General features: G+C 53.1%; 1 protein-coding gene across 3 annotated transcripts in view; it reads left to right on the top strand.

The window, feature by feature from the left end:
• The window catches only part of SLC6A6 (solute carrier family 6 member 6), an 88,453-nt gene that overhangs the window by 22,481 nt on the left and 38,920 nt on the right, over window positions 1-27,052 (top strand). For 2 of the 3 annotated variants that reach the window (XM_081794997.1, XM_060631863.3), the window contains 3 exons: window positions 21,417-21,659; window positions 23,559-23,693; window positions 25,028-25,262. In XM_081794997.1, coding sequence (XP_081651123.1) covers window positions 21,431-21,659; window positions 23,559-23,693; window positions 25,028-25,262 — 599 coding nt within the window. In that variant the 5' untranslated portion in view covers window positions 21,417-21,430. Of the gene's footprint in view, window positions 1-9,196; window positions 11,520-21,416; window positions 21,660-23,558; window positions 23,694-25,027; window positions 25,263-27,052 lie in introns of those variants that run through there. The other variant, XM_060631864.3, reaches the window with a different exon arrangement.

The raw sequence follows: 27,052 nt of genomic DNA, 5'->3' as shown, positions 1-27,052 counted from the left end.
GTTGCTGAGGCCGAGAAAGAAACCATGCTTGTTTGTTTTTAATTTTTTTTAATGTTTATTTTTGAGAGAGAAAGAGACAGCACGAGCATGGTGGCGGGGGGGGGGGGGGTGCAGAGAGAGGGGACACAGAATCCGAAGCAGACTCCAGGCTCTGAGCTGTCAGCACAGAGCCCGATGCGGGGCCCGAACCCACAAACCATGAGATCATGACCTGACCCAAAGTTGGATGCTCAAGCAACTGAGCCACAGAGCCCCCCCCCCCCGCCCAAGGCCATGTTTTAATAAGGACTGTAAGGCTGGCTCCTGATCTGTGGGAAGGATGCCATGATCGATTAGGAATGTCTGTCGGGAGATCAGAATAGGTGGATGTGGTATTCAGGGCATCTGTGAGGTAAGGACTATAGGACATCTTTGGGATCAGACACCTGCCCTAGAAAAACTATGGAAACAGGGAAGAGGTGAGAGGAGCAGGTACCAGGTGAGAAGCTTCCTCTGAGTGGGAAGAAAGAAAGGAACATTCCTGTGGGAGGATGTGACCCTTACAGTCCCAGGGTATTTCATTTGTACTCAGGTTGAAGTTTTCAGTCCAGACGGCCCAAGTATTTGATCCCTTTTATTTCCTGGGTGTCACATTTTATGCTGGATTCTGGGGGCAGGGAGGAGGGTGGTGGTGATAACAGAGATCCCTCCAGATACTCCGAATAAGGTTGCTAGATAAAATACTGGGCGTCCAGTTGAAGTAGAAATTCAGATATACGGTGAGTCATGTTCTGAGCGAAGGATGTCCTCTCTGCGGTCTCTGTCGACCCGGCCGTCTTACCTCTGCAACGTCATTGATTCAGGCCGTTCCGGCAAACTGGGTTGAACCGCTGCTTGAAGTTGCGGACGGTCCCCGTGAGCTGGTTGCAGCAGCTCTCGCCCCAGCCCTGGCCCTCTTGGCGGTGAATCTCTGAGACGTTGCCGCCTTGGGCATCTGCGTCCTCATCCAGGCACCCGAAGGGTCAGCCCGGTGGACTTACGAGGTCTGGTTTTGACGTGGAGATGCTTACTGGGCCCCAGTGACACCCCAGAACTTTACAGTCGTTTCCTCATCTGAGCCATGAGATGGTCCTGTGTCAAAGTCCTGATGTTCTCTGTTTCACGGGTGGAAAAGCCGGGGTCGGAGGGGTGCCTGGGGATGTTGCTGCAGCCACACAGACAGTAGGAGACAGGAATGGTGCGCTTCTAGTCCAGGCCCGGGCTGCCCACCCTGCCCTCCTTCCACAGGGTGCTGCCCAGTGGGACCCTGCTGCTCTCTTCTGGACTATTCCCTCCAGACCTTCTCCTGTCCTGGGAGGATCTCACAGCTGAATGAGTAGAGTCGCTTACTTAGCATTCATCTGTTCATTCACATGGTGAGCATTCGTGGAACACCTGCTGTATACCAGGCAGAGTGCTGGGCAGTGGGGATAGAATGAGGAACAAGGCCGGAAGGAAGATCACAAAAAACACTTTGGTTGCAAAGCGGAACAGGGGTTCCAGAATGCAGTCCGTGTGCATAACCAGGTCTTGTCTCTGGGTGGAGGAGAGAAGCGGGCCACTTCTCCTGCAGCCGTCTGCCTCCACCCTCCTGTCTGTCCGTCCTTGTGATGAGCCTTCTGAGGCTCAGAGAAGTGCACTGACATGCCCAAGGTCACACGGCACCTTGAGACCTAGTGCCTGCACTCCTCCCGTAACCACCCTTTTGGCCCTGGTCTGCAGCTTCCTGGCCGTGTGACCTCTGGCCAGTCCCACCTGCCAGGGCTTCAGTTGCCCCACCTGTAAAAGGGGGACCATGTGCCCACCAGGCTAACTGGTGACGAGGAGAAAGTAGTTTGGTGTATCGAAAAGCTTGACGCAAATAGGTCTTATGAATGTGTGTTACTAATTTTAAATGGTCGTATTGAAGTGCTTTCAGGGGTGACTTAGTCACATTAAATAGTCCAGACACCCAGGAATGTCTCATCCGAAAAGAAACAAAACTAGAAAAGCTGCAGTTCTGGACGGCCCCTGGGGCCGAGGCAGCTTCTAGGTACTGACTCCCATACATCTCTGGCCTCGTCTGGGATCCCAGCTGATCCCCATGTGGCCAGGCCTGAAAGCTTTGTGGCTGCAGACTGGGCATGCGGCGTGCTTCTGGGGAGAAAGGCCACCCCCAACTTCCTTAAAAAATTAATTTTATGGTGCACCTGAGAGGCTCAGTTGGTTAAGCGTCTGACTTCGGCTCAGGTCACGATCTCGTGGTTTGTGAGTTCCAGCCCTGCATCGGGCTCTCTGCTGTCCGCACAGAACCCACTTCAGATCCTCTGTCCCCTGCCACCCCCCCCCCCACCCCCGCCTTCTCTATTCTTCCCCTACTTGTGCTCCCTCCCTCTCTCTCTTAAAAATAAACATTAAGCAAATTGATTATATTTCATATCCATAAGCTATGTGACGGAGCTAGTGACACAAATATAAAGACACAGCGTCCATTTTTTAGAATCTTACAATCTAGTGAGATACATGTGAACCTATAAACTACATGAAAATTGAGTGTGAGCTTTCTCTTTCTGTCTTACCGAGGGACAGTTGGCATACATCATGCCAGGCCTGTGGCATGATGGTTTCATGGAACACGCTGGGAAGTGATCATCACAGGCTCTGTTGCCCTGCATCATCTCACGTAGATAACTGTAGCTCCCAACTCCATAAGGTCATGGCGGGGCAGACCTTGTGTTTTCCTTTTGACATTTATGGTCCATTTGAGAAATTCATATATTTTCAAACCCCTTCCAGCCCCACTGAGTGGGGGAAAGGCCCAGACAAGAATCTTTGATGTCAGGGGAAGTTTGGGGAAAACCTGTAAGCATCTGAAACCCAAGAATTGAAAGTCTGTTCGTTCAGTCATCAAGAGACTTCTGGACTTCTCCCGCAGTGCGGGCCCTGGCTGTGCCCTGGAGACCCAGAGCCGAGCCTCACTCTGCCCAGCCTGGGAACCACCAGGCCAGTGAGGACACAAGTTGGCTGTGGTTGGTGGGGTCTCTGGAAGATGCTTTGGGCAACAGAGTTCAAAAAACTTGCCCAGAGGCCTCCAACGACAAAAGCATGCCAGGCAGGCGCTGGACAGGAAAGGCATCACCAGCCCTGAAAAGGGAAAGCCGGAAGTCTCTCCAGATGCTGCAAGTAGCTGGGCTTGGCTGGGGCTTGGCTGCGGTGTCTCGCTCTGGGGCAGAGGGCAGGGGAGAGGAGCTGGATGGGAGGTCTCAGCTAGTGACCCTGAACGCCCCGCCGAGTGGTTGGCCTTGATTCACTTTGGGGAGCCAGCCTGGGACCAGAAGTCCTTACGTACTGCTGCCAGGTGCCCCCTCAAAGGTAGCGACTAGGCAGTTGTTTTGACCACTGGCTTCTGCTCAGGAAAACAAACAGCCCAGCCCAGCCCTCGCCCAAACAGGGCTGCGGGAGGATTGCAGGCGCTGCCAGAGGTCCCAAGAGGAAACCCACTCTAACGAGATGTCTAACCTAGTTTTGACGACTCACGTGGTTTGGGGAGCACGCAAAATGCCTTGGGAAGGGTTGGCGGTGAGCAGACTCGGCTGCCCATTTGACACAGAACACTGGACGAGGAACTGTTTGTTTGGTTTTGGCCCCTGCGGCTTGTTGCTGCCTCTCCCTGCACTTAGTTGCAGGGTGCTAAGGAGGGGCGGAGTCTGTGTTACTGATGAACAGCTTGAAGTGAAAGGTGGCTGGTCTTCCGCATCCTGGGGCAGGCCGTTTCTCCTGAGAGCAAATCCAATCGTGCATAGAGGCACTTCCTCCTACCTTCCGTTGTGTAATTCCAGACGGCCCATTTTACAGATGGTGCAATTGAGGCCCCAAGGGGAAGTGACATTCCTGAGGTCACCGCTTACAGCTGACAAGTAACAGACTTAGGTTCCAACTAAAATCTTTTAAGGTGACGCAGCACAGGCAAAAGTGGAACTAGGCAAAGCGTATGTGGGGAGCAGGGTCTTGCAGCGGGGGAATTGCAGTTGGGGAATTCGGAGAACAAAGCTAGAGAGGCCAGGGGGGTCCCTCCTCTCCACAGACAGCACGAGGATGGAATTATGTAGAACTCAGCCATCTGGGGGTCAGCAGGAACCGATTGACCAAATAAATAGATGAGTCAATTAAAAAGGACGGATTTCTTGACTATTTATAGTTGTGGCCTAAATCTCAGCTACCCTTGTCCCCAAGGAGTAAAAGGAGACTTTTTCTGATCGGCCAGGCCATCTAAAGGGTGAATAAGCTGATTAAGTCCTGGGCTGCTGCAGGGGATGGGACACTGCAGGACGGTCAGGGTGAGAGGAGCTCAGAGGAGGTGGGGGCAGGGATGATGCTCTTTGGACTCCGTCCTTTTCCTCCATCCACTTATGATTAGCCACACCCTCAGGTTTTAGCCACCTAATTGCTCTAGGTAGTATGAATTGAAATGGTAACAGTTCTTCCTGGCCCGAGGGGCCAGTATTTAGTCATCCCGGCACGTATACGTAATTACATGGGAAGGTCCTTGTAAAGCATTTAGCACAAAGCCTCAGCGATGTGGATGTTTTTGTTACTGCCATTTTTAAAAAATGTATTTGTTTATTCAGAGAGAGAGAGATTGGGAGAGAGAGGGAGAGCAGGGCAGGGGCAGGGAGAGGGGAAGAGAGAGAATCACAAGCAGGCTCTGCGCTGTCAGCATGGAGCCCGACGCGGGGCTCAAACTCAAGAAGTGCGAGATCATGACCTGAGCTGAAATCAAGAGTCAGACGCTCAACTGCCTAAGCCACCCAGGCGCCCCTGTTACTGCAGTTTTATGATTGAGACTGGCCCAGTACCCGTGATAGGGGCCCACTCGGGAGACCCGGCTTCTAATCCTAGCTGGTTCATTTGCAGAATGACATCCCCACCTCCTGCTGGCCTCAGTTTCCTCTGGTGTCAGGTGCAGAGGGGGACTTGCTGGTGTCAAAGGTCATAGTCAGGAGATGCCCCAGAGCCCAGTGGTTGAGGACCCAGGATTCTGGAGGTGCCTGTGCCTCTCTGAGCCTCAGATGCGGTGAGATTCCTCATCTCATAGGGTGGTTGGTAAGGACTGGGTAAAAGTACATCCCCAAATGCCAGGCGCTGAGCTGGGCATATGCAGGGTCACTCAACCCAGGGAGTTCTGGGACTGGTGTGCAGTTGGAGGATTTTCCATACTTTTGAGGCGTTTAGAGTGTGCTTCTTGTTCTATGAGAGTCTCCGAAAATGTTATGAAGTCTTATTACCTTTGGATTGATTATAGGAGGAAAGCAAGCAGCAGTAATCAGTGAGAAGTGATCTAAGCAAATAAAAATATTTAACATGATTGAAAAGTTACTAACCAACTTGGGGCACCTCGTGGCTCAGTCAGTTAAGCGTCTGACTTCAGCTCAGGTCATGATCTCACAGTTCGTGAGTTCGAGCCCTGAATTGGGCTCCACAGTAGCCGAGCTGAGCCTGCCTCTCTCTCTGCCCCTTCCTGGTGTTCTCTCTCTCTCTGTCTCTTTCTCTCTCCCTCTCAAATATAAATAAACTTAAACAAAACTTAAAGTAGAAAATGAAAAATTACTAGCAGCTAGAATTATATCAAATGCCCAACATAGTGCCAGCTACAACTATTTTTTTGTTTCCAGGACATAAGAACAGCTGGAATTCGAACAAAAGGTTGCCATGGCAATGATATACCCGGGTCCTCCTCATTGGCTGCCTCTAGGGAGGAGGCCCACCCTCTGTCCTAGAGCATCCTCTGACTGTGGGAGGAAGAAACTAGGATTACAGCTGAGCAATCTGTTCTGCCAGGAGATGGACCGGGGATGGTCAGGGAAGGCTTCCTGGAGGAAGTATTTGAGGATCGAGAAGAGCAGGGATGTGCATTTCAGGGCCTGAAATGGCCTGTGAAAATGCACCCACTGAGCTGTGAGAGCCCAGGGCTTCCCAGGCACTGATGTAGAGAGACAGTAAGTTCTATGACAAAGGACCCTCCTCTGGCTTTAATTCTGCTAGGGACATTCCCAGTCGGTGGCATTTTTCTGGAGTATGCAGTCTCTGGGTACCTGGGCTGTGTTGGAAGGGGCATTGTGACCTCAGCAGATTTTCTGAGGTCCATAGCCAGCGTGCTATGGGCATCTTTTATACTCTCTCAGGCTTCATGAGAAGCCCGGTTTCCCAGTGTCTGGGGGAAGTCCACCTGTGTTCCTGTCTGCTTACAGGGCCTCTGTCCCCTTACAGAACCTTCCTGAGCTGCCTTCTGTGATTCAAGTCTGTGAGGTCCCCAACAGCTGCAGTTACCTAGGAAACGGTGTCCAGGGAGTCCACCCAGGAGAGGGAGCAGATGCTCTGACCTGAGTGGTCCTTCAGGGGGTCTGGTGGGAACAAGAATCAATGCCTGAAGGAGCCTCTTGGCCCCTGGACTGACGGGAAGTAGATTGCTGGATAAACAGGCAGGGCCTTCTCTTGGAGTCAAAGACCTTTGTGGGATTTGTGCATGTCCTGGGTCTGGGTAAGAGCTCCCCAAATAAGCTGGTCCTAGGCTTCCAAATAGTAGGAGCGGGCAAGGCAACCAGAGGCCTAGAACCTGAGTTGAAACACTAGAGACCAAAGCTCTTATGCCTAGGCCTCAATTTCCCCACCTGTAAAATGGGCATATTAGGCCAGATGATGGTATTGAATTTCATGTACACATTCAAAAAAAACAATTGGAGTTGAAGAATGGAGTGGCCCATCCTTCTTGGGCTGGAAAACTTTTTGCCATAATTGCTGTGGTCTTGCCTTCCTACTAGCAAGCAGTTGCCTGAGATTTGCTCCAGCATGAATAATGTTTGCCCTCACGCACAACATCTTAATATGCACCTGTCTGGCACCTGGCCCCGTACTTAGTGATTTACCTGCATCAGCTCACGTGATCACCCCTCTGCCCTGAGGGGGTGATGCCATTATTGGTCACCTTTTACAGATGAGGAAACAGACCCAGTAGGGCTGCCCAGGGTCCCACAGCAGAGCCTTGGAGCTTCCTGGAAAGCCCCCTTCCCTTTTCAAGCCTCAGTCTCCTCTGTAAACTGGGCATTGGCATCTGGGGCTGATCTGTCATTTGTTGATGGCCACTTAAGGGGTCTCAGGTACCCAGGGATTTCTAGCGAGGACCTTTGGGGTTTTGAGGCCCCTGGCAGTTGAGGGGGCCGCGGAATCTGATTTCTGTAGCTCCAGCCCAAGGTCCGCAGCTGTGCCCACCAGGAAGGAGGGAGGCTGCCTGGCCGCTCTGCTCCAGTAGCTGGTCTGCATTTCCGCCATGGGCTGTTGGGTCCGCTCTGCAGCCCATTTCCCCGGCAGCGCCTGCCGCACATGTTTTGTCTGCTCTCAAGGTCGGGCCCCAGGCCCTGTAACTTCCACGTCCCCCGCCGCCCGTGGGCCAGAGGGGTACCGACACCACCTCGTGTGCTGGCCTGGGCGCCGGCTCCTCTGGGCACCTTCTGCCTGTCTGTGGGCAGCTGCCTGAGCTGCTCTCCCGACCCTACTCCGAGGCTAGGGATAGGAGGTGACAGGTTTCCGCATCTGTGCTCAGATCCCCAGGGAGCCACCAGCCCACAGGACCTACATCGTCCTAGTCAGCGAGTGTACTGAGAGTGTCCCCCAGGGACACTGGTTCCCCCCACTGTGGAAGAGGAATGGAAGAGGAGGCAGGGGCGTTAGGGTGATGCCCCGTGTCTCAGAACTGGCCGGCCTGCCTTTGAACCCTGGTCCTGGCTCTGCGAGGTGATCTGTCAGGTGCCCAGCAGACCTGGCACACAGGACATGCCCAGCAGGACCTTGGCTGTGAGTCCAGGCTGTCACTGGTCTCAGGAAGAATATGCCTGCATTTGGTCATTGCCCTGATAGCTCATGTTTTGTTCTGGCAGAGTCATCTGTACATATTAGCTCATTTAATCTCTCAGCAACCCGAAGAGGTAGGTACTATTACTGTCCTCGTTCTACATTTGAGGAAACTGGGGTGCTGACAGGTGTATCTGTGGTGTGTATTTTCTTCTGGTGGACAGGTTGCCTTTGCAGAAGGAGAGGTGGCTGTGTGTGTGTCTGTGTGTGTGTGTGTGTGTGTGCACCTGCGTGTGGGACGGATGGTTGGGATACCGCCCTTGCAAGCTGTCAGGGTCTGCTGGTCACCTGGTAGAAACCACAGCCCAGAGAGGGGCAGGTCTTGCCTTGGTCAAACAGTGGCCACTGGCCCAGCCAGGGCCTCACCAGGGCCTCACCAGGGCCTCCTGGGTTCTTGCCTGTGGTTGTTCCTTGGGTTTGGAGAGCTGGCATGTTAGGGACAGGTGCTTCTCCTGTTGGAAAGGCCCCACCCGTTGCCTCCACTTTAGGGAAAAAGTGACCCCCTGTGCCAGGGTGACAGGTGCGGGGAGGGGTTCCCAGGTCTCAGGTGATGTGCCCTACACTCTGCGTCTCTTTGGAGATGCTGACTGAGGCCTGCTCTGCTGGATTTTGCCCCCTGGGTGCTTGTCCCTCCAGGACCCCTACTCCACCAGCTCCCTGCCCCAGGAACCCCAGATAATCCACCTGCCAGCCCCAACCTTTATTTCTCAAATGCCTTTTAACTTAAGAAGCCAGTAGAGGGAGTATTGCCTTGTCCTGGGTTCAAATTCTGTCACTTGCTCACTGGGTAACCTTGGCTCCATCATGTTTCATCTCTGAGCTTCAGTTTTCTTATCTGTAAAATGGGGACAAAAGTGCCCGTCCCCCGGGAGTACTGTAAGGAGCAGTGGCAAAAGGGAGTAGGAGAGCCTCTGGCAAACTATCATGGCAAACCATGTCTGGGCACATGGTTACAGGGTAGTCCCTGGACTCAACTGGGGCTGGCAGACGTGAAAGCCAGCCAGGCCCGGCCCCCAGATGCTCATAGTCTGGCAGGGGAGACCGATGGTCCATGGGCACACACATGTGCACAGCTATGCACACTCGCATGCAGTTTCATCAGCCAGTAATAGTCTCTTTCATCGATTGATTTTGTTTTACATGTTACCAAGCACCTCCCAGTTTGTTAGCACCCACTATGCCTAACCTCACCCGGTTCTACTATTCACTCGGGGGGGGGGGGGGGTTGGTCTAATATCCTTAAAGATTCAGTCAGGAGGTCTGGGGAGGGGCCAGGCATCTGCATTTTCAGTCAGAGGCCCAGGCCGTGCTGAGGTTCAGGCACCTGGGATCTTCTAGCAACTCTGCTCAGGGGCCCAGAGACTTCAGCACGGGACGGTTTTACAGATTAGGGGGCCCGCTTTACAGATGAAGAAACTGAGCTTTCCCAAGGAGAACTTTGAACTCTGTCTAGGGTGTCACAGTCTGAACAAGAGCCCAGAACCAGGTGCATGGTGTGGTGACACAAGTCAGAGGAGGCGAGGGGAAAGAGTGGGGTGGACAGGAAGGGCTTCCTGGAGGAGGTGACTCTCGGGCCAGGTCTTCAGGTTGGGTGGGATCTACCTAAACATAAGAGAACTCACGGGCTCTTAAAGTGCAGGATTGAATGGGATAATGATGGAGAAAACAAGGAGGTCCTGGGACTCAGGCAGGACCAGAGGGTGGGAACTGGGGACAAGGGCAATGTCAAGTGTAAGGAGCTTTGGGTTCCTGATGGGGAAATACAGTGATTATTCTCCAAGCAGCTGGGAGCCACCAGTGATAGTTCTCGAGCTGAGGGCGACATGGTGGGTAGTGGGGTTTGCTAGAAACAGGCTTGGCTGAGCTAGTGGGCACGCCTCTAGGGAGTTTCCAGTGGATGAGGTGGCCTCATTTTGTGTCACTGCACGGGTGGCTGGCCGTGAGGAGGCAGCGCCACATCCCCTACACAGTGCTCTCGGCGAACAGCACTGGGGGCGTGAAAGGTTGAGAAGGTTAGAGGGTGCCTGGGGGTTGCCCTGGGAGACTGTATGCATAATTGAGAAATGTGCATCCTCCCTTGAGCCCCCCCCATCCCTGGTATGGATTTTAATGCTGAGCTTTTCTTCTAGCCAAATGCTGGCTGCTTTAGGCACCACCTTGGAGCCCTGGAAGTTGCCACGGCTGCTGTGCCAACAGCCACCAACCTGACGGAATTAGATCTGAGGCGGTCCACGCGGGTTTGGAATAAGAGCGGGCTGGGATAATCCCACCTCCTTCTGGCCTCACTTTCTCCTTTGAAATGAGGTCCCCTGAGCTCTGATGGCGCATCTGTGAAAGAGGCTGGTGGCTCCTGTTGATCTGCTGTGTGTCTGGGGCCTCGGTTTGCTCATTCCGAAAGTGGGCTTGCACGCGCATGTGCCACTACTCTAAGGCCCCATTTGGAGCCTCCCAGTTTTCGTGCAGGATCCACTGGGATCCTCTAGTACCCGGCGAACCTTTAGGAGACCAAGGAGAATTCACCTCAGAGTCCCTTTTTGGAAGATGCTCAGAGAACACGTCGTTTAATGAAAATTGATTTCCTGAAGATTTCGGTCTCATCTATCAAAAGAGGGCAAAGCTCTGCAGGGGTTTGACCACTTGCAGGGGAATTGTGCTCAGATGCCGGGAACACACCCCCTCTGTCTAGCAGAGGCTGTGTACGGCCCATTCTTCCTCTGTCAACAGCCCTGCCTGGGTCCTAAACATCTGCTGTTGTTTGCTCTCTCACCCTAGTTGAGGACCCACCCCCCCCGCCCTGCTACACATAGCTACAATGAAGAAGATATTTACTACTATGCTGAGTGTCCCCAGAGTTGTGAGTCCTAAAGGTTCCATCTGACAAATATTTATAGTGCCGGGCCTCATACTGGGTGTCAGGAAGCTGGCCCTGGGTAAGCAGACAATTATGATATGGGCTGGTAAGCATGGGAACAGAGGTGGTGTGGCCCATGGAGCCCAAGGGAGGCATTGGAGGGTCATTGTCCCGAGGGATCGTCTGAGGATTGCTTGTACCATACTTGGGGAACAGTGTGCCAGGCTAGGGGAACAGAATGAGCCAAGGCATGGAGGTGTGAGAAAGCCTAAGATGTGTGTGGTTCAGGAGCCCCTGGGGATCTCAGGTGGGCTGTGGGTGGTGGAGGCCAACCGGAAGTTGACTTCCAGATAAATGGAGAAAATTCCAGGCAACAAGTCCCTTTGCTCCGAGACGGCACAGGCACCGGGGCACCGGCAGCAGACATTGCTAGCTGATCGCCACCTCTATCTTGCTAAATCTCAAGCTGCTTCATTCCTTGGGCACCAAACTCTCCTTGAGCTAAATTTCTAAGTGAGGATGAGGTTTGGGTACAGCTAGGAAGGAAGAAGGTCCTTCCTCATTAGGTAGAGACGTGTTTAAAAGAGGAACAGGGACCTTGTTTACAAACATTTACTGAGCTAGGAGTCTTCACACACCATAGATGGGATATTATGCCCATCCTACAGACAATAACACTGAGGCTTAGAGAGGTGACTTCCCAAGGCTGTTCCGCAGAGCGTTCTTTGACTGTTTCCATGGAGATGTGACTTCCGGCCGAGCCCAGGTGAGGGAGTTGGAGGTGGCTGGCTCTGAGTGGGTGTTGGGCCACAGACGTGCCCTTAGCTAGCCTTGTCGCTGAGATCCTGTCGCTCTCCAGTTTCTATAGAGCTATGGAGGGGTAGCTCTGTTTGCTTTCCACAAGCAGTGAGAGGAGGGCGGCTTTAGGGTTCTTATAGCTTTAAAGGGGAAGTTTGCGGAAATGGAAACTGCGCTTTTCTTGTTTCTCGTGTCTCTTTTTTTGTGGCCTCCAGAAATAATCCTGGGTTCTACAGAGCCTGCCTCAGGATCATGGTAGACCCTACCCCACCCCCACTTCCGGCAAAACCAGGCTGAGGGCTGGGGTGGTGGGGAAGCTGACGGGAGAGTGACAGGCTGTGGCTGGTGAGTCAGTGCCAGGAGACTGTTGCCTGCTGACTCACTGCCCTGTGCACCAAAACAGGCCCCTGAGCGCCCCCGTTAGATGCCATGGCGGCCCTCCTCTGTCTCCCTGCTTTCTCTCCTTTAGCTAAGCTTTAGTTCTGGTGGTGTATGCTCAAAATCGACCTAAGTGGCATTTGGGGTCTGAGCCCGCTGCGACAGAATCCGTGACACTGGACTGTTCCCAGATACTCACCTTTCCCCAGGAGTCCAGGTCCAGCCAGGCTGTGTGGGGCCCAACCCGGAGGGTGTCCCAGGCACCTGTTCCTTGAAGCTCCTCTCATTCACCCTTGACCAGATGCACGACTCCTGTCCTTGCAGAATAATGTTTGTGTTACTTTGACAAAACGAGTCCCTCCCCTCCGTCTCTGGACATTAGCACCTTGAGGGCAGGGAGGTGACCTCGTATCCCCCTGCAGTGGCCCTGGGTCAGCAGTGTAAGTAGGTGCTCAGTTAGCATGGGACATTTGGGGCTTTTCCGCCCCACTGCCCCAGGTAAGTGCCTGCTTGGCAGGGGTTAGTCACTTGTCTCAGATTATTTAGCATCAGAGGCTGACACTCTTCTTCCCAAACCCGTGGGCTTCACCCTTGTTGAGGTCCGGACTCAACTCACAAGAACATTTTCTTCTCTGTGGCACTGGTGTTGTGACCCTTGGCCAACGAGAAGGAGTTCTGGCCACCCATCCTTGGGTGATCCCTCTTCATAAAGAACAGCGGTTGTCTTCAGCCAGTCCTGCAGGTATTTGGCACAGGATGAGGGGGCTGGGTGGCTCCGGGGTGTCAGGGATAAAGGACCCAGGTTCTAAAAGCCCCCACTCATAGTAGCTTACAGGGAAAAGCCCAGCATGAACCCTTGAATCCCCTCCCAGAGTGGAAGGGAGGGGTTGGTCAGGCAGTCAGGGACAAGCAGGGGCTGTGGAGCCACACGGTTGAGTCCCCACTGAGCACAAAATTCTCCAGGGGCTGCCACCAGCCTCTGGATAAACCCAGCTTTTAATCCTGGCCTCCGGACATGGCCTCGTCTCTAGGTCACCCTATCCCCTGTTTCCCTTTGTTCTCTGTCTCACACTGGCCTTCTCTCTTTTCCTTTACCATGCCCTGTGTGGCCCTCTTTGGAGCACGCCATTCCCTGCTCTGAGAACATTTCCCAGCTGTTTGCCATGCAGACCTCAGTTTCGGTGTAGTTGAAAGCATGGACCCCAAAACCCATTGCCTGGGTTCAGATCCCAGCTGTGTCACTTTAGGCGAGTGACGTCGCTTCCCTGGGCCTCATTGCTTCATCCAGGCTGCTGAGAGGAATAAATGCATTGGTGCCTGGAAGGTCCCTGAAAGGTTCCTGAAAGCTCAGTGAGCGTCTGCCATTACGAAACCATACCTCCTCGGAGGGGCCTCACTGACTCCTGTGTCCCTGTCCCTTACACCTCATCCTGCTTGGCTGTCTTCTACATGCTGGTCCTGGTTGTAAATATTGATCTCCCCTTCTGGAACGTCAGCTCCTCAGGGCTCACCTCCATGCCCCCAGTTCCTAGAGCAGTGCCTGGCACCCAGTACGGTAGGTTCTCAGGAAGTGCTTACTCAGCAGTCACTGCCTGCCGGGGTTACCCTTGCTCTGTTTTGTCCCTGGACTTCTGAGATGCAGAGGGGCAGTACTTGGCCTGCATGACCCAGTGGAACTAGAACTAGACCCAGCCTTTTGGCCCCTAGTCCACTGCCCTTTCCCCTGACTCAGTGGCCTGCTTGGCTGGTGCCTGGGGGCTGCGCCGGCCATCCTGCCCCCACCCCTCGGCCCCTCCCTTGGCCCGGCCTCCTGCCTCCCCCCACCTAGTACCCTCCCCCTCACTCCCATGCAGCTTGCATGCCTTCTTTTTTGTTCTTCTCTGTTGACCGCCTGTGGTTCTCTGGGCTTTGGGTCAGTGCTTGCCACCTCTAAGGAGATAAGAAAAATATTTGGACCCGGTCCCCGGACCTCTCACCTGTAAACATTTTTTGAGGAGAAGAGGACAAAGTGGCTGTGCATTGGGCCCACATCCTGCCTGCCACCAGTGTTGTCCCAGAGGCTGGTTCTCTGTAAAACCTGTTCCCTCTCACCCACTTTTGCCTCTGCAAATCACAGAGCCAGAGGTACGACTTGTTCTGGTAGGTCCCTGTCCAGAGGTCACCTCGTCTCTGGGTGGTGTGGAGTCAGGATCTGGGGTCAAATCCTGACCTACTGCCTCATGACTGTGTGACCTGGGCCTGACCTTCCCCTTGCCTAAGCTTCAGCATCCTGATTTGTGAAAGGGGAGCCTCTGTGAAGCTCAGGGAGAGGTAGACACTTGACGTAGGTTGAGGGCTAATAATGAGCCAGGCAAGGTGCTCTCAATGGAAACGAGGGGTCTCTGAGGGTGGACCTGAGTTTTTGTGGGGTGGGGGTTTCCAGCTCGACCAGGGAAGGGGAGAACTCGCCCACAGACAATGAACCCCAGGTAGATTAACAAGCCCTGTCCCCAGAGATGTCATGCTAAAAACAATTCCCCAAACGGAATTCACTTTCACTAGGACCAGAATGCGGTCGCTCATTGTTCAGCTTTGTTCCGGGCAAAACAATGCCAGACTTCCTGGATGACCTCACCGGGGGAGCCGTTGGGCCGGTGAGGCCGGGCTGGTCAGCATCTCCAGGCAAGCCTGCCCCCTGCCCTGCCCTGCCCTTTGCTGTGGCCACCTCAGGTGACCTGGGGTAATGGCGTAAGCAAAGAAGGCAAACCATATTTGTATTTGGGCCGTGGCATGTTTTAGAAATTAGAAAATGTATATGCAGCAGCTGGAGCTGAGGAGAGCGGCCCATCCGGTTTGCCGCAAGCCCTACTCCTCCCCGAAGCCTCCCTGCCTCCCCACCAAACTCTGTTTTTCGTGGCCAGGTCCTTGTAGGCTGTTGAGATTGTCACATGAGTTATCCTGAGATACAGACAGATAAACAAGACAGAAGGATACAGACCACGTGATTTAATCAAATGATTACATCTTTTAAAGGTGCACCTTTTCCTGAAAAACAAAAACAAAAGTCTTTCTCTGAGTAACTTCTACTTTCTTTTCAAAAATAGCTACCCTTAAGGTCTTGGGTTAAATAGCACTCTTGACACACCTCGTGTTTTTGTTTTTGTTTGTTTGGTTGGTTTGGGGTGCTTAATTTTCTTTAAAAATGTTTATTTGTTTATTTAGAGAGGGAGAGAAGAGAGAGAGCAAGGGAGGGCAGAGGGAGAGAAGGAGAGAGAGAATCCCAAGCAGGGTCTGTGCTGTCAGCTCAGAGTCCGACCCAGGGCTCAATCCCATGAACTGTGAGATCATGACTCGAATTGAAACCAAGAGTCAGATGCTTAACCGACTGAGCCACCCACCCAGGTGCCCTGGTTTTCGTTTTTTGTTTTTTGTGCTTAGGTTTCAAATGCTTCCTAGGGTCAGGAGGGTACCTAAGGAGCATGGCCATGGCAGACATTACTAATTGATCCCAGCCCTGCTACTCACTGAACCTGTCCTTTGCCTGGAATCTGTGGACACAGTGCTTTGAAGGAGCCCCTTCAGGCTTATCAGAGAAGTCTGGGAGGCTCTCCCTGCCTGCTGGAGGAAGACTCTGGTCCAGAGTGCCATGTGTTCTGGCTGTCAGTGCCACTTCATGAGCCTGTCCAGCCCTTCCCTATGGCCCTGGGCAGTGACTGCTCCCCAGGTCCCCGGGCCCTGCCCCATCTGTGTCCTGTGGCTCCTTGCGTCCCTGTCGGCCCTCCCATACCACCCTGATGTGTCCAGTCCAGCGGCTTGGAGTGGACTTAAAGGCACCAGGCCTGATTTCACTTGGTCACCTTGCAGGTGATCCCAGATGGCCAAGTGCTTGAGAACATGGGACAGAGGCTGAAGCAGACCTGCGAGCTGTTTGAAGCCTCCGCGGCCGTTTTACTTGCCGTGTGATTCTGGATGGGTGACTTCACCTCTCCAGGCCTCGTCAGCAAAATGGCTCCTATAGGGGGGTTAACTGAGAAAATGCTTGCAAAGCACTTAGCACACTGCTAGATAAACGTGTGTGTAGTCAATGCTTCATAAATGCAGCTTGCTTTTTTTCTTCTTTTCAAAACACTCAGGATATGATGCCTGCCACACAGTATTAATAAAATTCCAGTGTGGTCAGCTGTTTTCTTCAGTAATAGCTAATATTTATTAATCACTTAGCATGTAAGAGACCCTGTGCTGAACATTTTACAGGCATCGTCCTACTTAATCCCTAGGAGGGGAGTTCTTATAGCCAATGAGGCACAGAGAGGTTGTTACCTGCTCTAGGTCATGCAGCTGGATCGTAGCCTCAGTGAGCCCAGAACCCTGGCTCTGGAGTGGACAGGGGAATGGGAGGAGAGGATAAAGCCTTGCCCCAGAATGCTTAATTCCACAGTGAGCCCAACAGGACATTGCTATTTTTCCACCTCTAAGTGGGGGTCTCTTCTGGGATTCTAGGTGCTGCTTGCCTCACCCCCAGAGGCTTGCTGAGAAACACTCACTGTCCAGAGATGGATCTCAGGGGCTGACTGTGTGCCTCTGAGTGGGTGGAAGGGCTTCTAAAGAGGAAACAGCAAAGTGTACCTACCTGCCCTCTTATTTTGAAAACCTGATAGAACCTCACTGATTGGTTAAGTCAGTGACAATGAGAGATTGAAGTCCTCGTTCTCTTCCAGAGAGCCTTGTGGGATTGTTTTTTTTTTTTTTGGTTTTTTTTTTTACGGGAAACGTTTCAAGTTCTGCCGGGGAAGGGTGAGAACTTCTCGGGCAAGGGCTTGCTCTCCCCCACAGCCTTGGACTGAAGCGGCAGGTGCTGGGAAAGGCAGCCACCGCGGTGTCTGCAGCTTGATTCGAGGTCCAGCTGGCTGGCACCTGGGCACCTGGGGCCAGAGGGGTTGGGAGGGCATGGGAGGTGGACAGGACACCCAGTCCCCACTGTGTCCTGCTATACATCTGGCCTTTTTCCTCTGGCCTCAGCATCTTCATCTGCAAACAGGGCAGAGGTCTCCTCCTTCTAAGCTTGGCTCCAGCGCCTTAGGCATTGGGCAGGTGGAGGTGGGAATTCTGGCTTCCGGCTTCTGTGTGCATAGCCCCAAGCAGGCCACTCACTCTCTCACGTGAGCTTCAACTTCCTTCATGGGTGAAACAGGACTAGAAATCCATTCCCTTGCACAGTAAGGCTGTTTGAGGAGTAAATAGACCACTAGTTACTGACAGCTCAGCACAACGTGTAAGTACCAAAATTCTAGTGGGTTTAAATGGGGGAGAAGCAAAGGAACATCTGATAAATCCACGGCACCTCTGGCACCAGGTCGAATCTGTCCGTGGACGTGCCAGAGCTGACCAGGTGATCTGTAAGTCGGTCTTCAGGCACAGCCAGTTCTGGCCTTGACCCCTGCAACAGAGACAAGGAGAATTTAAGCTGGGCAAGGAGGGAGCCTTAATCCTGGAGCCTCTGTGTCAGAGCTGATTCTAATGCCGATTCTAATCACTTGTAGCTGTAATAACCAAAGAGGAAGCTCTTAAAATGGGGAATTATGTATCACGGCTACAAAATAGCCCTGGGCCTGGGGCCAAGGAAAACAGCTTTTGGCAGCCAGCGGGCTGCTGGAATGCCTAGGAGGGGGCTTGTTCCTAAGTGCTCACTGCACTGTGGGGAGGGTGTTGTGGGGTGACAGGTGGGAATTAGTGGGCCTCCAGGAGTCTGCAGAGATGGATGGAAGTATTCCAGGGAAGGTGTTGTCTGAGATTGGGCTGGGCCGGGGGAGGGATTGGTGGCAGAGCTGAAAGTTCGGCGCACGTGTTACAGTTACTGTCACTACCGGGTATATGACCTCAGGAGTGTCGCTTGGCCTCCCCGGGTCTCGCCGATCTCCCCTTGAGTAGAACCAAGGCCTTGCATACCCCAAGGTCAAGGTGGACCCAATAATAATTGTGGCGGTAACAACAGTAACGCAGCCGCTACTGTGTAAGGAGTACTTGCCACTACGGTTCTAAGTACTTTCCATGCATTCCTCTCCTCCCCTGTGGAGTCTCCACAATATCCCTATGAGCTGAGCGTGATTATCCCCACGTTACAGGTGAGGCCACGAAAGACTGGAGAGGTTGAGCAACTTGCCCGAGGACACCCAGCCAGGAAACGGCTGTCAGCTTCTAGGCCGGGGCTCATACTCCAGTTCCTCCAGGGGTCAGGTCGCCACCAGAGGGCTTGAAGCAGCCGCGTAGGGAGCCTGAAGCTGAGGAGTGGGATGAACGAAAGAGTGTCGCAAGGAGAAGGGAGAATGGGGAGATGGCGCCTAGGCTGTGGTGAGGAGTTTGTGTTTTCTCCTAGGAGTAATGGGGTATGTTCTGGTCTGCTGTGCTCTATACGTTGCCCTCAGCTGCTGTGCTGAGAACGGTTTGGGGAGCTGGGACAGTGTAGCAGCAGGGAGACCTGGGAGGAGGCTGCCGCAGATGCCCAGGCAAGAGCTGTCAGGGCCCCTGAGCACCGCGGTTGCCATGGCAACGGAGAGATGTGGGTGGATGCCAGGAATGTACAGGAGGCGGAAGCCAAGGGTCTTACTGCAATGGGCTTTTACAGGCACGGGGCTGGTCAGGCACCACAGAAGGGCTTGGAATGAGCCCCCTGAGCGGGAGGTGGGATGCCTGCACCTGGGCCTGGCCTCATCAGGGCATGAGTAGGTCTTGGACGAGGTCACGGACTGTGGCCCTGGTGGCAGGGAGCCAGAGGCAGGGCAACCGGCTGGTGTGTTCCTGAAGGGCAGGTGGGCTTGTATTCGTGGCAGCCGTGGGTGAGACAGGTGACATAACAGAAGAACACGTCCCTGGATGTGCTTTTGGGATGAGGAGACGGGAAACCCCCGTGGTGCCAGACACGTGACAGGCCCCAGCTGTGCCCCATTCAAGCCCCGCCCACATCCTGGCTCAGCCATGGGTGCTGGGTGCTGGGAAGACGGGGTCCTGAGGGGAGAAGGGGCTGGAGGTCTCACCTCATGGGAAACAGGAGCCTGGAGCAGAGGGTCTCGGGGAACTTGTTGCTGCCCCCCACCCCCACGTTTCTGCAGGGTCCTCTGAGTGCCAGCCTGGCAAGTGGGTTTGGGGACCTGGGGGGGCAGAGCCAGGACTCTCAGGGTAGCCACAGGGAAGCTGCCCCAGCTCCTAGGATCCTACTGGGGCAGAACTTTCGCCGTTCCCAGCTGCCTGTGCGAACAGAAGCTGGCCACCTCCCCCCTCCGCCTGGCTGACCTTGTGAAGTGCCTCGTAGCCCCGAGATCCAAGGAGAGCCTGAAAGGGCGGAACCGACCCTCTTGGTGAGGAGGTTCAGGGGTCATTCCCTGAAAAACATCTTCACTAGGAGGGACTTGAGTCCCACATCCTCCAATTATGCTCCCATCCAGCCAGCCCACAATGGGCTGCTCAGATAACCATCGGGGGCTGCACAAATTAATGCTAGAACAATGCTGGCCGCTGGGGCTATTTTTACAGTAGCCATACGCCTGGCCGAACCCCCACGTCGCCCCGAGGGAGCAGGGCAAAGAAAGGCTGTGCGGATGCCGCCACCAGTCTGCGCTCCAGGAGACAGAGGAAGGGCTCAGCGAGCGCACGGCGGCTCCAGGAAGCCTTTTCTTGGTCTGCTCATGGCCAGATAGCGAAACAATCGGGGTCCCCCACCCCGAGCCAGGGAGAGGAAGGAGGCGTGGGGGAAATGGGGGTTCTGTTGTGCTTTTGTGCCTCTCCTCCTCCTCAGAGGAGAGGAGCCCCTGTGGGTCTGTCTGCTGGGGCCAGGCCAGGGCATCCTCTGTGCACACCCCAGGTCCTCAGGCAGCCCCCATCTCACCCTGCCCAGACCGCCACCCACGCCAGGCGGAGACACTCGCTGGCATCAGAGCTGGGACGTGGCAACAGCTGCTTGAAGACCCCACTCTGGGGACCATTTACACATCCGTTCTTACCTGGCGACCTCCGGCACTCCAGGTTTTGGGCACAGCAGTAGATAAGACAGGTCTTTGTCACCATGGAGCCTGTGTTCTTGTCAAGGTAGAGACGGTTAACAAGGAAGCAAGGGCTTGAGCAAGACATTGTCAGGTATGTAGTGCTAAGCACTTTGCCAAGGCAGACTCAGATCCCCACTAGAGATGTCCTGTGAGCCGGGTGGCAGGGTGTGCTTGGGTGAGCGGGCCGCATCTGGTCCAGCCGATCGTTCCCTTGAGGAATGTGAACCCAAAGAGGCCTGATGACCTTCACATGTTTTAAGAAAACCTAGAAATCTTGACTTCTCTCGGTTATTTCCATGTTGGCCATCCGTTTGGATCCCAGGCTGTTTGGCTATGAGTTGGTCACACTTTTTATTCTGCTCGGGGAGGTGTGGGTAGGCCCCCTAAGTCTGGCTCCCCCAGCTCAGCTGCCTTCCGTGGCCGTCCACCGGGTGGGGGTAAACCCTCAAAGGCACCCTCTCACCCTGGGCTGGGACTCGCGGTGCTCTTCCCTCAAAGCCCAGCTGGCAGCGGGGGGTAGGGCTCAGGGACCTGAGAAGTAGAGAAAGATGTTCTTTCCTGGCTGGTGGCAGACTTCCTCTAGAGTGGGCTCGAAGCCGGGGTGGGCTGAGTGTGATCCTGAACAGCTTCTGGGGACTTGGAGATTAGACCTCATCTGGGGTCTTCCATTGCTGAACCCAACAGGGAGTCAGAGGGCAAGAGGGCCTGGATGGCGCAGGGGTTAGAGCAAGCCAGAGTGGCTAGAGAGGGATGGGCAAATGGACATTAGCCCCTGTTCTTCCGTTAGCCCCACAGTGTGCCGCAGAGATGTGACTGGTTAATGAACTGCAAACCTGTTTCGTAAACATCTGTTTTCCATACTTTGATGGAAACCTCGTTTTTCAAATACCGTGACCATTCTGGCTTGAAACTCCATTCCGTATTCATTTATGTTTAGCCATTCTTTCTTTTTCGAATCTGCTTTTTCAAAGCTGGGAATGAGAACCTCCTATGGCCAGGCACTGTGCTGGGTCTTGAATGAAATGGGAGCCATCATTCTCTAGGCAAATCTGAAATTTGAGACAGTGTCTGTTCATTTCTAGCAAATGCAGGCAGGCTGTTATTGGGAAGTTACCTTGGATTTGCCCGGCGTGTGTCTTATTTTGTGGAGATGATGCCAGCGTTGGGGTAGCTTCTCTGCCTCTGGGTGCAGAACAAGGCATGACATTTGGAGATGACAAACATGGGATCCCCGTGCTTCTGTTCAGCAGTGCCTGGGGAACCTGTCAGTTCCTGAGTCTTGAGGTCCCTGATCACCTAGGGGGTCCAAATCACTCAGGACAGAGCAGTGGATAGACAGGGGATGTCAGGCCCCCTGCCACTGGCCTGGGTGGATCAGAGCCAGCTCATGGGTGAGAAAGGAGAGCATGTGCCGAAGACAAACAGGCTGTCCCTTACCGAGCACACGTTGTCTTCTGTTTTGTCCCCTACAGAAATCAAGGAGGATATGGCCACCAAGGAGAAACTGCAGTGTTTGAAAGACTTTCACAAAGACATCTTGAAGCCATCCCCGGGGAAGAGCCCAGGCACGCGGCCCGAAGATGAGGCAGAGGGGAAGCCCCCTCAGAGGGAGAAGTGGTCCAGCAAGATCGACTTTGTGCTCTCTGTGGCTGGTGGCTTCGTTGGCTTGGGCAACGTCTGGCGTTTCCCGTACCTCTGCTACAAAAATGGTGGAGGTAAGCCTGGACTGGGCAGAGAGTGGCATTGGAGGAGAGGGCGGGGCCAGACCACAGGGTTCTCTCCATGCCCCGCTTTCCCAGGCCCCCAGCCTGGACCTCCCCTGGGTCAGCCTGCTACCTCCCACCCCATCTCAGAGGCAAGAAATGAGCACAACTGGGAGTCAGGTGATATTCTGTCAGGGTCTTGCTGGGCAACCTCGAGTAAGTCCTTTACCATCTCTCTCTCGAGAGGCGATGAGGCCAGACCCATATGACCCAGGCCTCAGGCATTCACATGGCCCCTTCATAAATCCCCCCATATCTACGTGCCTTTGCTTTGCCTTTTCTTTTCCTTTTTTTTTTTTCTTAAAGTTTACTTATTTATTTCGAGAGAGAGAGAGAGAGAGAAAGAATCCCAAGCAGGCTCTGTGCCGTCAGCATGGAGCCCAATGTGGGACTCGAACCCACAAACCGTGAGATCATCACCTGAGCGAAAGTCAGACGCTTAACCCGCTGAGCCACCCGTGCACCCCTGCTTTGGCTTTTTCTAACTTAATCCAAATGTACTTCAAAAGCAGGCTTTGTTCCCACCCCCATAAATGGAAAACCAGTATTATTTGCCGCGATGGAAAGGTATCCAAGAAAAGAAATTCGGTGAATCTATTCTAAAATATATTCTTTTTTAATTAAAAATTTTGCTCCCATTTCCTTGAGATACAATTGACATGTAACATTTATTAGCTTAAGGTGTACGACATAATGCACTGATACATGTGTATATTGCTAAATGATCTCCACAGTAACTCCAGTGACCATCCATCCCCCCACGCAGTTAGACATTTTTTTCTGGGGTTGAGAACTTCAGATTTCTTCTCGCAGCAACTTTGAAATACACAGTACGGGTCTGTTAACTACCGTTGTTGTGCTGTACATTGTGTCCCCAGAGCTTAGACCTTGAATCTGTATCTTTCAACCATCTTTGAAGATAATTTTTTTTAATGTAAATGGGTATTCGACTAGTTGGCTGGTTTGGGTTTTTTGGTTCAGGGTTTTGGTGTGTTTTTTGGTTTTTTGGGTTTTTTTCAACCTGCTGCTGCTCAGAGGATTCTGAGCTAAAATCCTCTCTTGTCGGAGGTATCACAGTCGGGCAGCACGTGATGGAGACCTTCTCCTTGGTGCAAGGAGAGGGCTTATGGAACACTGGGCAGGGAGGAATTGCTCAGCGCCCGGGACGGCCTGCAATCAGAGGCTTGCTTGGCAGCAGGTGGCTTGCTGCCCAAGTTAGGAGAACCACCTTTTGGGAAATTCTGCCTTAGATCCTGGTTTCTTAACCTTTTGTAGGTCTCAGGCGCCTTTGGGACTCTGATGAGTGCCCTAGACGCTCCCCAGAACAAAGCACATACACATAGACCCAAGTTGCCCACAGTTTCAAAGGGTTTATGGACCCGCCGAAGCCATTAGTGGATGCCAGGTAGGAACCCTCACCCTGGCTCTTACCCCCAGCTGGAGACTCCCACCTCTTGCTTCTCATCACTGCACCCTTCCTAGCCGGTTCTTCTCAGCTTCCTGCCCTGGGCGGGCCTGGGGAAGGATGGGCGAAGGCTTCAGTGAGGAGGTCGTGTTCGAGATGGACGGATGTGGGGAAGGCAGGCAGGTCGTTGGCACAGCTTAAGCAAAGGCTTGGAGGCTTCGAAAAGCACCTGGTGGGTTTGAAGCAGGTGAGAAGGCACACTGGAAGGGTGATGCCCCCTGGACAGGTGGGCAAGGCCCGGAGAATTTTCAACCAGGTCCAAGAGTTTGGCCTTTATCCCTCACGCCCCTCCCTCATTCTCCTGGATTCCATTGGCCGGGAGGGCTTGGGAGTGGCCCCTGTGGCAGCCACAGTCTGACCCTCATCCCACTCTGCTCTCTCTGCAGGTGCGTTTCTCATACCATATTTTATTTTCCTGTTTGGCGGCGGCCTGCCTGTGTTTTTCCTGGAGGTAATCATAGGCCAGTACACCTCTGAAGGGGGCATCACCTGCTGGGAAAAGATCTGCCCCTTGTTCTCCGGTGAGTATGGGACAAAGGTCACCCGGGGCCTGGCGTTCATCGGGTCAGCAAATTTTTATTGAGCACCTACTATTTGCGAGGTACATTGGAGCCTCATGCAAGCCCACTTGGCACTGTGCCTGACGCACGGTGGCAGGCAGTTGGTGCGTTATTCCTGTGATGCTGCGGCCCGTGGTGGCTGCCCAATACACATGAGCGGTTCCCACCTCTCTGCACTGTTGAAGGATCCGTATGTAGCAGCTGCTCAGCCATATAGTGCAGAAGATAAGCACTCAAATTCAGGAGCTGTATGATGTCATGTCCTATGTCCTCCTCTTGCTCGAACTCTTGTGACTCTGGGAAAGTCCCTTAATCGCCTCGTGCCTCAGTTTCCTCATCTGTAAAATGGAAATAGTATGCTTACTTTCATAGGGTTACTATGAAGACAAAATGACATTGCTACGTAAAAGTGTCTTGTATACGTACTAAGCACCAAATTAATGGTAACTTTATTATTATTATTATAACATTTACTCCTATGCCTAATACCTAGTATGCACTCATAAAATAATCACTGTTATGATTATAATTGGCAGGGGTGGGAGGATGTGTGAGTCCATTCATTCATCTATATAAACCTATCCATCCAGTAAACTTTCTTCCATTAGTCAATTAGACCAGCCTTCCGTCTACCCATCTACCCATCCCCTCATTCATCCATCCATTCATCTACCTAACCTTCCAACCAGCCACCATCCATACATCCATCCAACATATTGAACATCCATCTATCAACCCAAGATCTATCCATTCAGCTGTCTATCCAACCAAACATCTATCCATCTACTCATCTATCTATCCAGCCATATATTCATTGCTCTACCCATCCTCTATCCATCCTTCCATTCATCCTGCTTATCAGACCATCCATTCTTTCACCCATCCACCCATCCATCCGGCCATCCATTCATCCTATAAATATTTGCTGGTCATTAGGTTTTTTAAAAAAATTTTTAATGGTTATTTATTTTTGAGAGAGAGAGAGAGAGAGAGGGAGAGAGAGTGTGGGGGGGGGGAGGGGCAGCGAGAGAGGGAGACACAGATTTGGAAGTAGGCTCCAGGCTCCAAGCTGTCAGCACAGAGTCAGACACAGGGCTCAAACTCACGAACCGCAAGATCATGACCTGGGCCGGAGTCAGAAGCTTAACTAATTGATCCACCCAGGTGCCCCTATTTGCTGGTCATTATTGAAGGGCCCGTCTGGGCCCCAGCCCTGGGGATACTGAAGTTGAATAGGTGGCCATGGTGGGTCTGGCCCCCTTCCTGATTCTCATCTTGATTGCCCACACCCACAGGCATCGGCTATGCCTCCATCGTGATCGTGTCCCTCCTGAATATATACTACGTCATCATCCTGGCCTGGGCCACATACTATCTGTTCCAGTCCTTCCAGTCGGAGCTGCCCTGGGCACACTGTAACCACAGCTGGAACACGCCGCAGTGCATGGAAGACACTATGCGCAAGAACAAGAGCCTGTGGGCCACCCTCAACACCAACAACTTCACCTCGCCCGTCACCGAGTTCTGGGAGTAAGGCCAGCCTCACCGAAGGCAGGAGGGAGGAGGGCACGGGTTGGGGGCTGGACGACAGGCTACTCCCTCATCTTCTCCCCAGGGATGTGGCAGTCACTGTCTTGGGATGGATGGTGGGGGAAGGAGGGTGCAGATTTGGAGATCAATCCATGCCTTTGGTCTCAGACAGGCTTGGAACCGAATCCCAGTTCTGCCATTTTACTGGCTGTTTGACCTTCGGCAAGTCACTGCCCCTTTCTGAGCCTCAGTTTCTTTAACTGTCAAATGAGGGGAATGAATCATTCCTACACCCGTATGCAGGTATATGTACTTCTGTTGTCTGAAAATGATGTAGTTTTCTTAATGCATTTTCAGAAAAAATGTATAGTTAGCACATCAAACCTGTTATTGCGTAGAGAAAAATGCATGTATGAAGCTGAAGTAGTTACTCAAGCGGAAAGGTGAATAGATAGAGCAAGAAAATATGTATTGGCTAGCTTTTGCTGTGTAACAATCACCCCCAAACTTGGTAGCTTTAAACAACCACCATTTATTTGGCTCATGGTTCTGCTCATTGGCAGTTTGGGCTGAGCTTGGCTGGGCAGTTCTTCTGGTCTTTGCTGGGCTCCTTCATGGGTAGGTCAGCTGCAGGATCTCAGGATAGCTCTTCTGGGGATTAGCTGGCTATTGGCTGGGGTGCCAGGGGCAATGGGTCCATATGGGTCCATCATGCAGCCGGCTAGCCTGAGCCTAGGCCTGTTTACAGGAGGCTCAGCGTTTCCAAAACAATGAATGGGAAAGCCCCAGCACAGGACCTCTTTTCAAGCCTCTGCTCCATTTTCATTAATGTCCCATTGGCCAAAGAAAGCCACAGGCTAACCCAGATTCAAGAGGTAGGATCTAGGCCCTGTCTCTTCAGGAGAGGAGTGGAGAGCTGTGGACGTTTTTATGGTTTACCACAATGTAGTCAGCACCTACAGGAATATAGACAGCGGACACACAGCAGAAAGGCAGAATGTGGAAACCTGAAGTTTGGGCACCTCTTTGCTGATGTCCGAGGGAGTCCTGTGAACCCAGTGTTTGGAGGCCAATCAAAAATGGACTTGTGCGTCATTTTCCACTAAACTTGGGGTTTGGCACCTTGGTATGATCCTGATGGTCCTGAAAATGACTGAGATAAGTCCTCACCTGGAGGGTGAGAGCCAGGGGCAGGAGACATCAGTAAGGAAGGGGGTGGTCCCTCCTCGTCATGAGATGTTACTCCTCTTTGTGTGCAGCTTTGGGGTTTCCAAGGGTCTTCCCCGCTCTTAGAAGCTGGCCCAGGAACAGGCCCACAGAAGAGGGGGTTGCCTGCTGACCAGTCCCAGCCATGCGTCAGGGCTGGGGCCCGGAAATCATAGGCAAGATAGGGTCAGGTGGCCCACTCTCAGGTGGTCCATTCTCTGTCGTGACATGCGAGCCTTCGGTCTGTGCTCACAAGGCCCTAGGCCTGCTTGGACAAGGGCTCTCTGTGTGTACATATTTTCCACTTGTAGACAGAGAGAGCATTACAAGCATATTCGTCACCCACTCCACGCCACCCCCACCAGACAGCTGAGTTTATAGACAAAGAAATGCAGGCACCATGAACTTCTCACTTGAGTGGGGCCCGAAACCACAGCCTTGTGTGCTCTCGGCTGTTCCTGGCACAGCCTGACCACACGCGGCCTGCCCCACCCAGGAAACTGGTGCCCAACCAGCCACTTGGATACCTGCTGGGACCTCATTGCCTCGGGCACGGATTGGCTGCCTGGGTTCGAACCCTCGAT

The sequence above is a fragment of the Panthera onca genome, chromosome A2, assembly GCF_046562875.1.
Source record: "Panthera onca isolate mPanOnc1 chromosome A2, mPanOnc1 haplotype 2, whole genome shotgun sequence".
Lineage (NCBI taxonomy): Eukaryota > Metazoa > Chordata > Mammalia > Carnivora > Felidae > Panthera > Panthera onca.
Note: the sequence above shows the minus strand (reverse complement) of the source record. Positions and strands in the feature narration are given on the sequence as shown.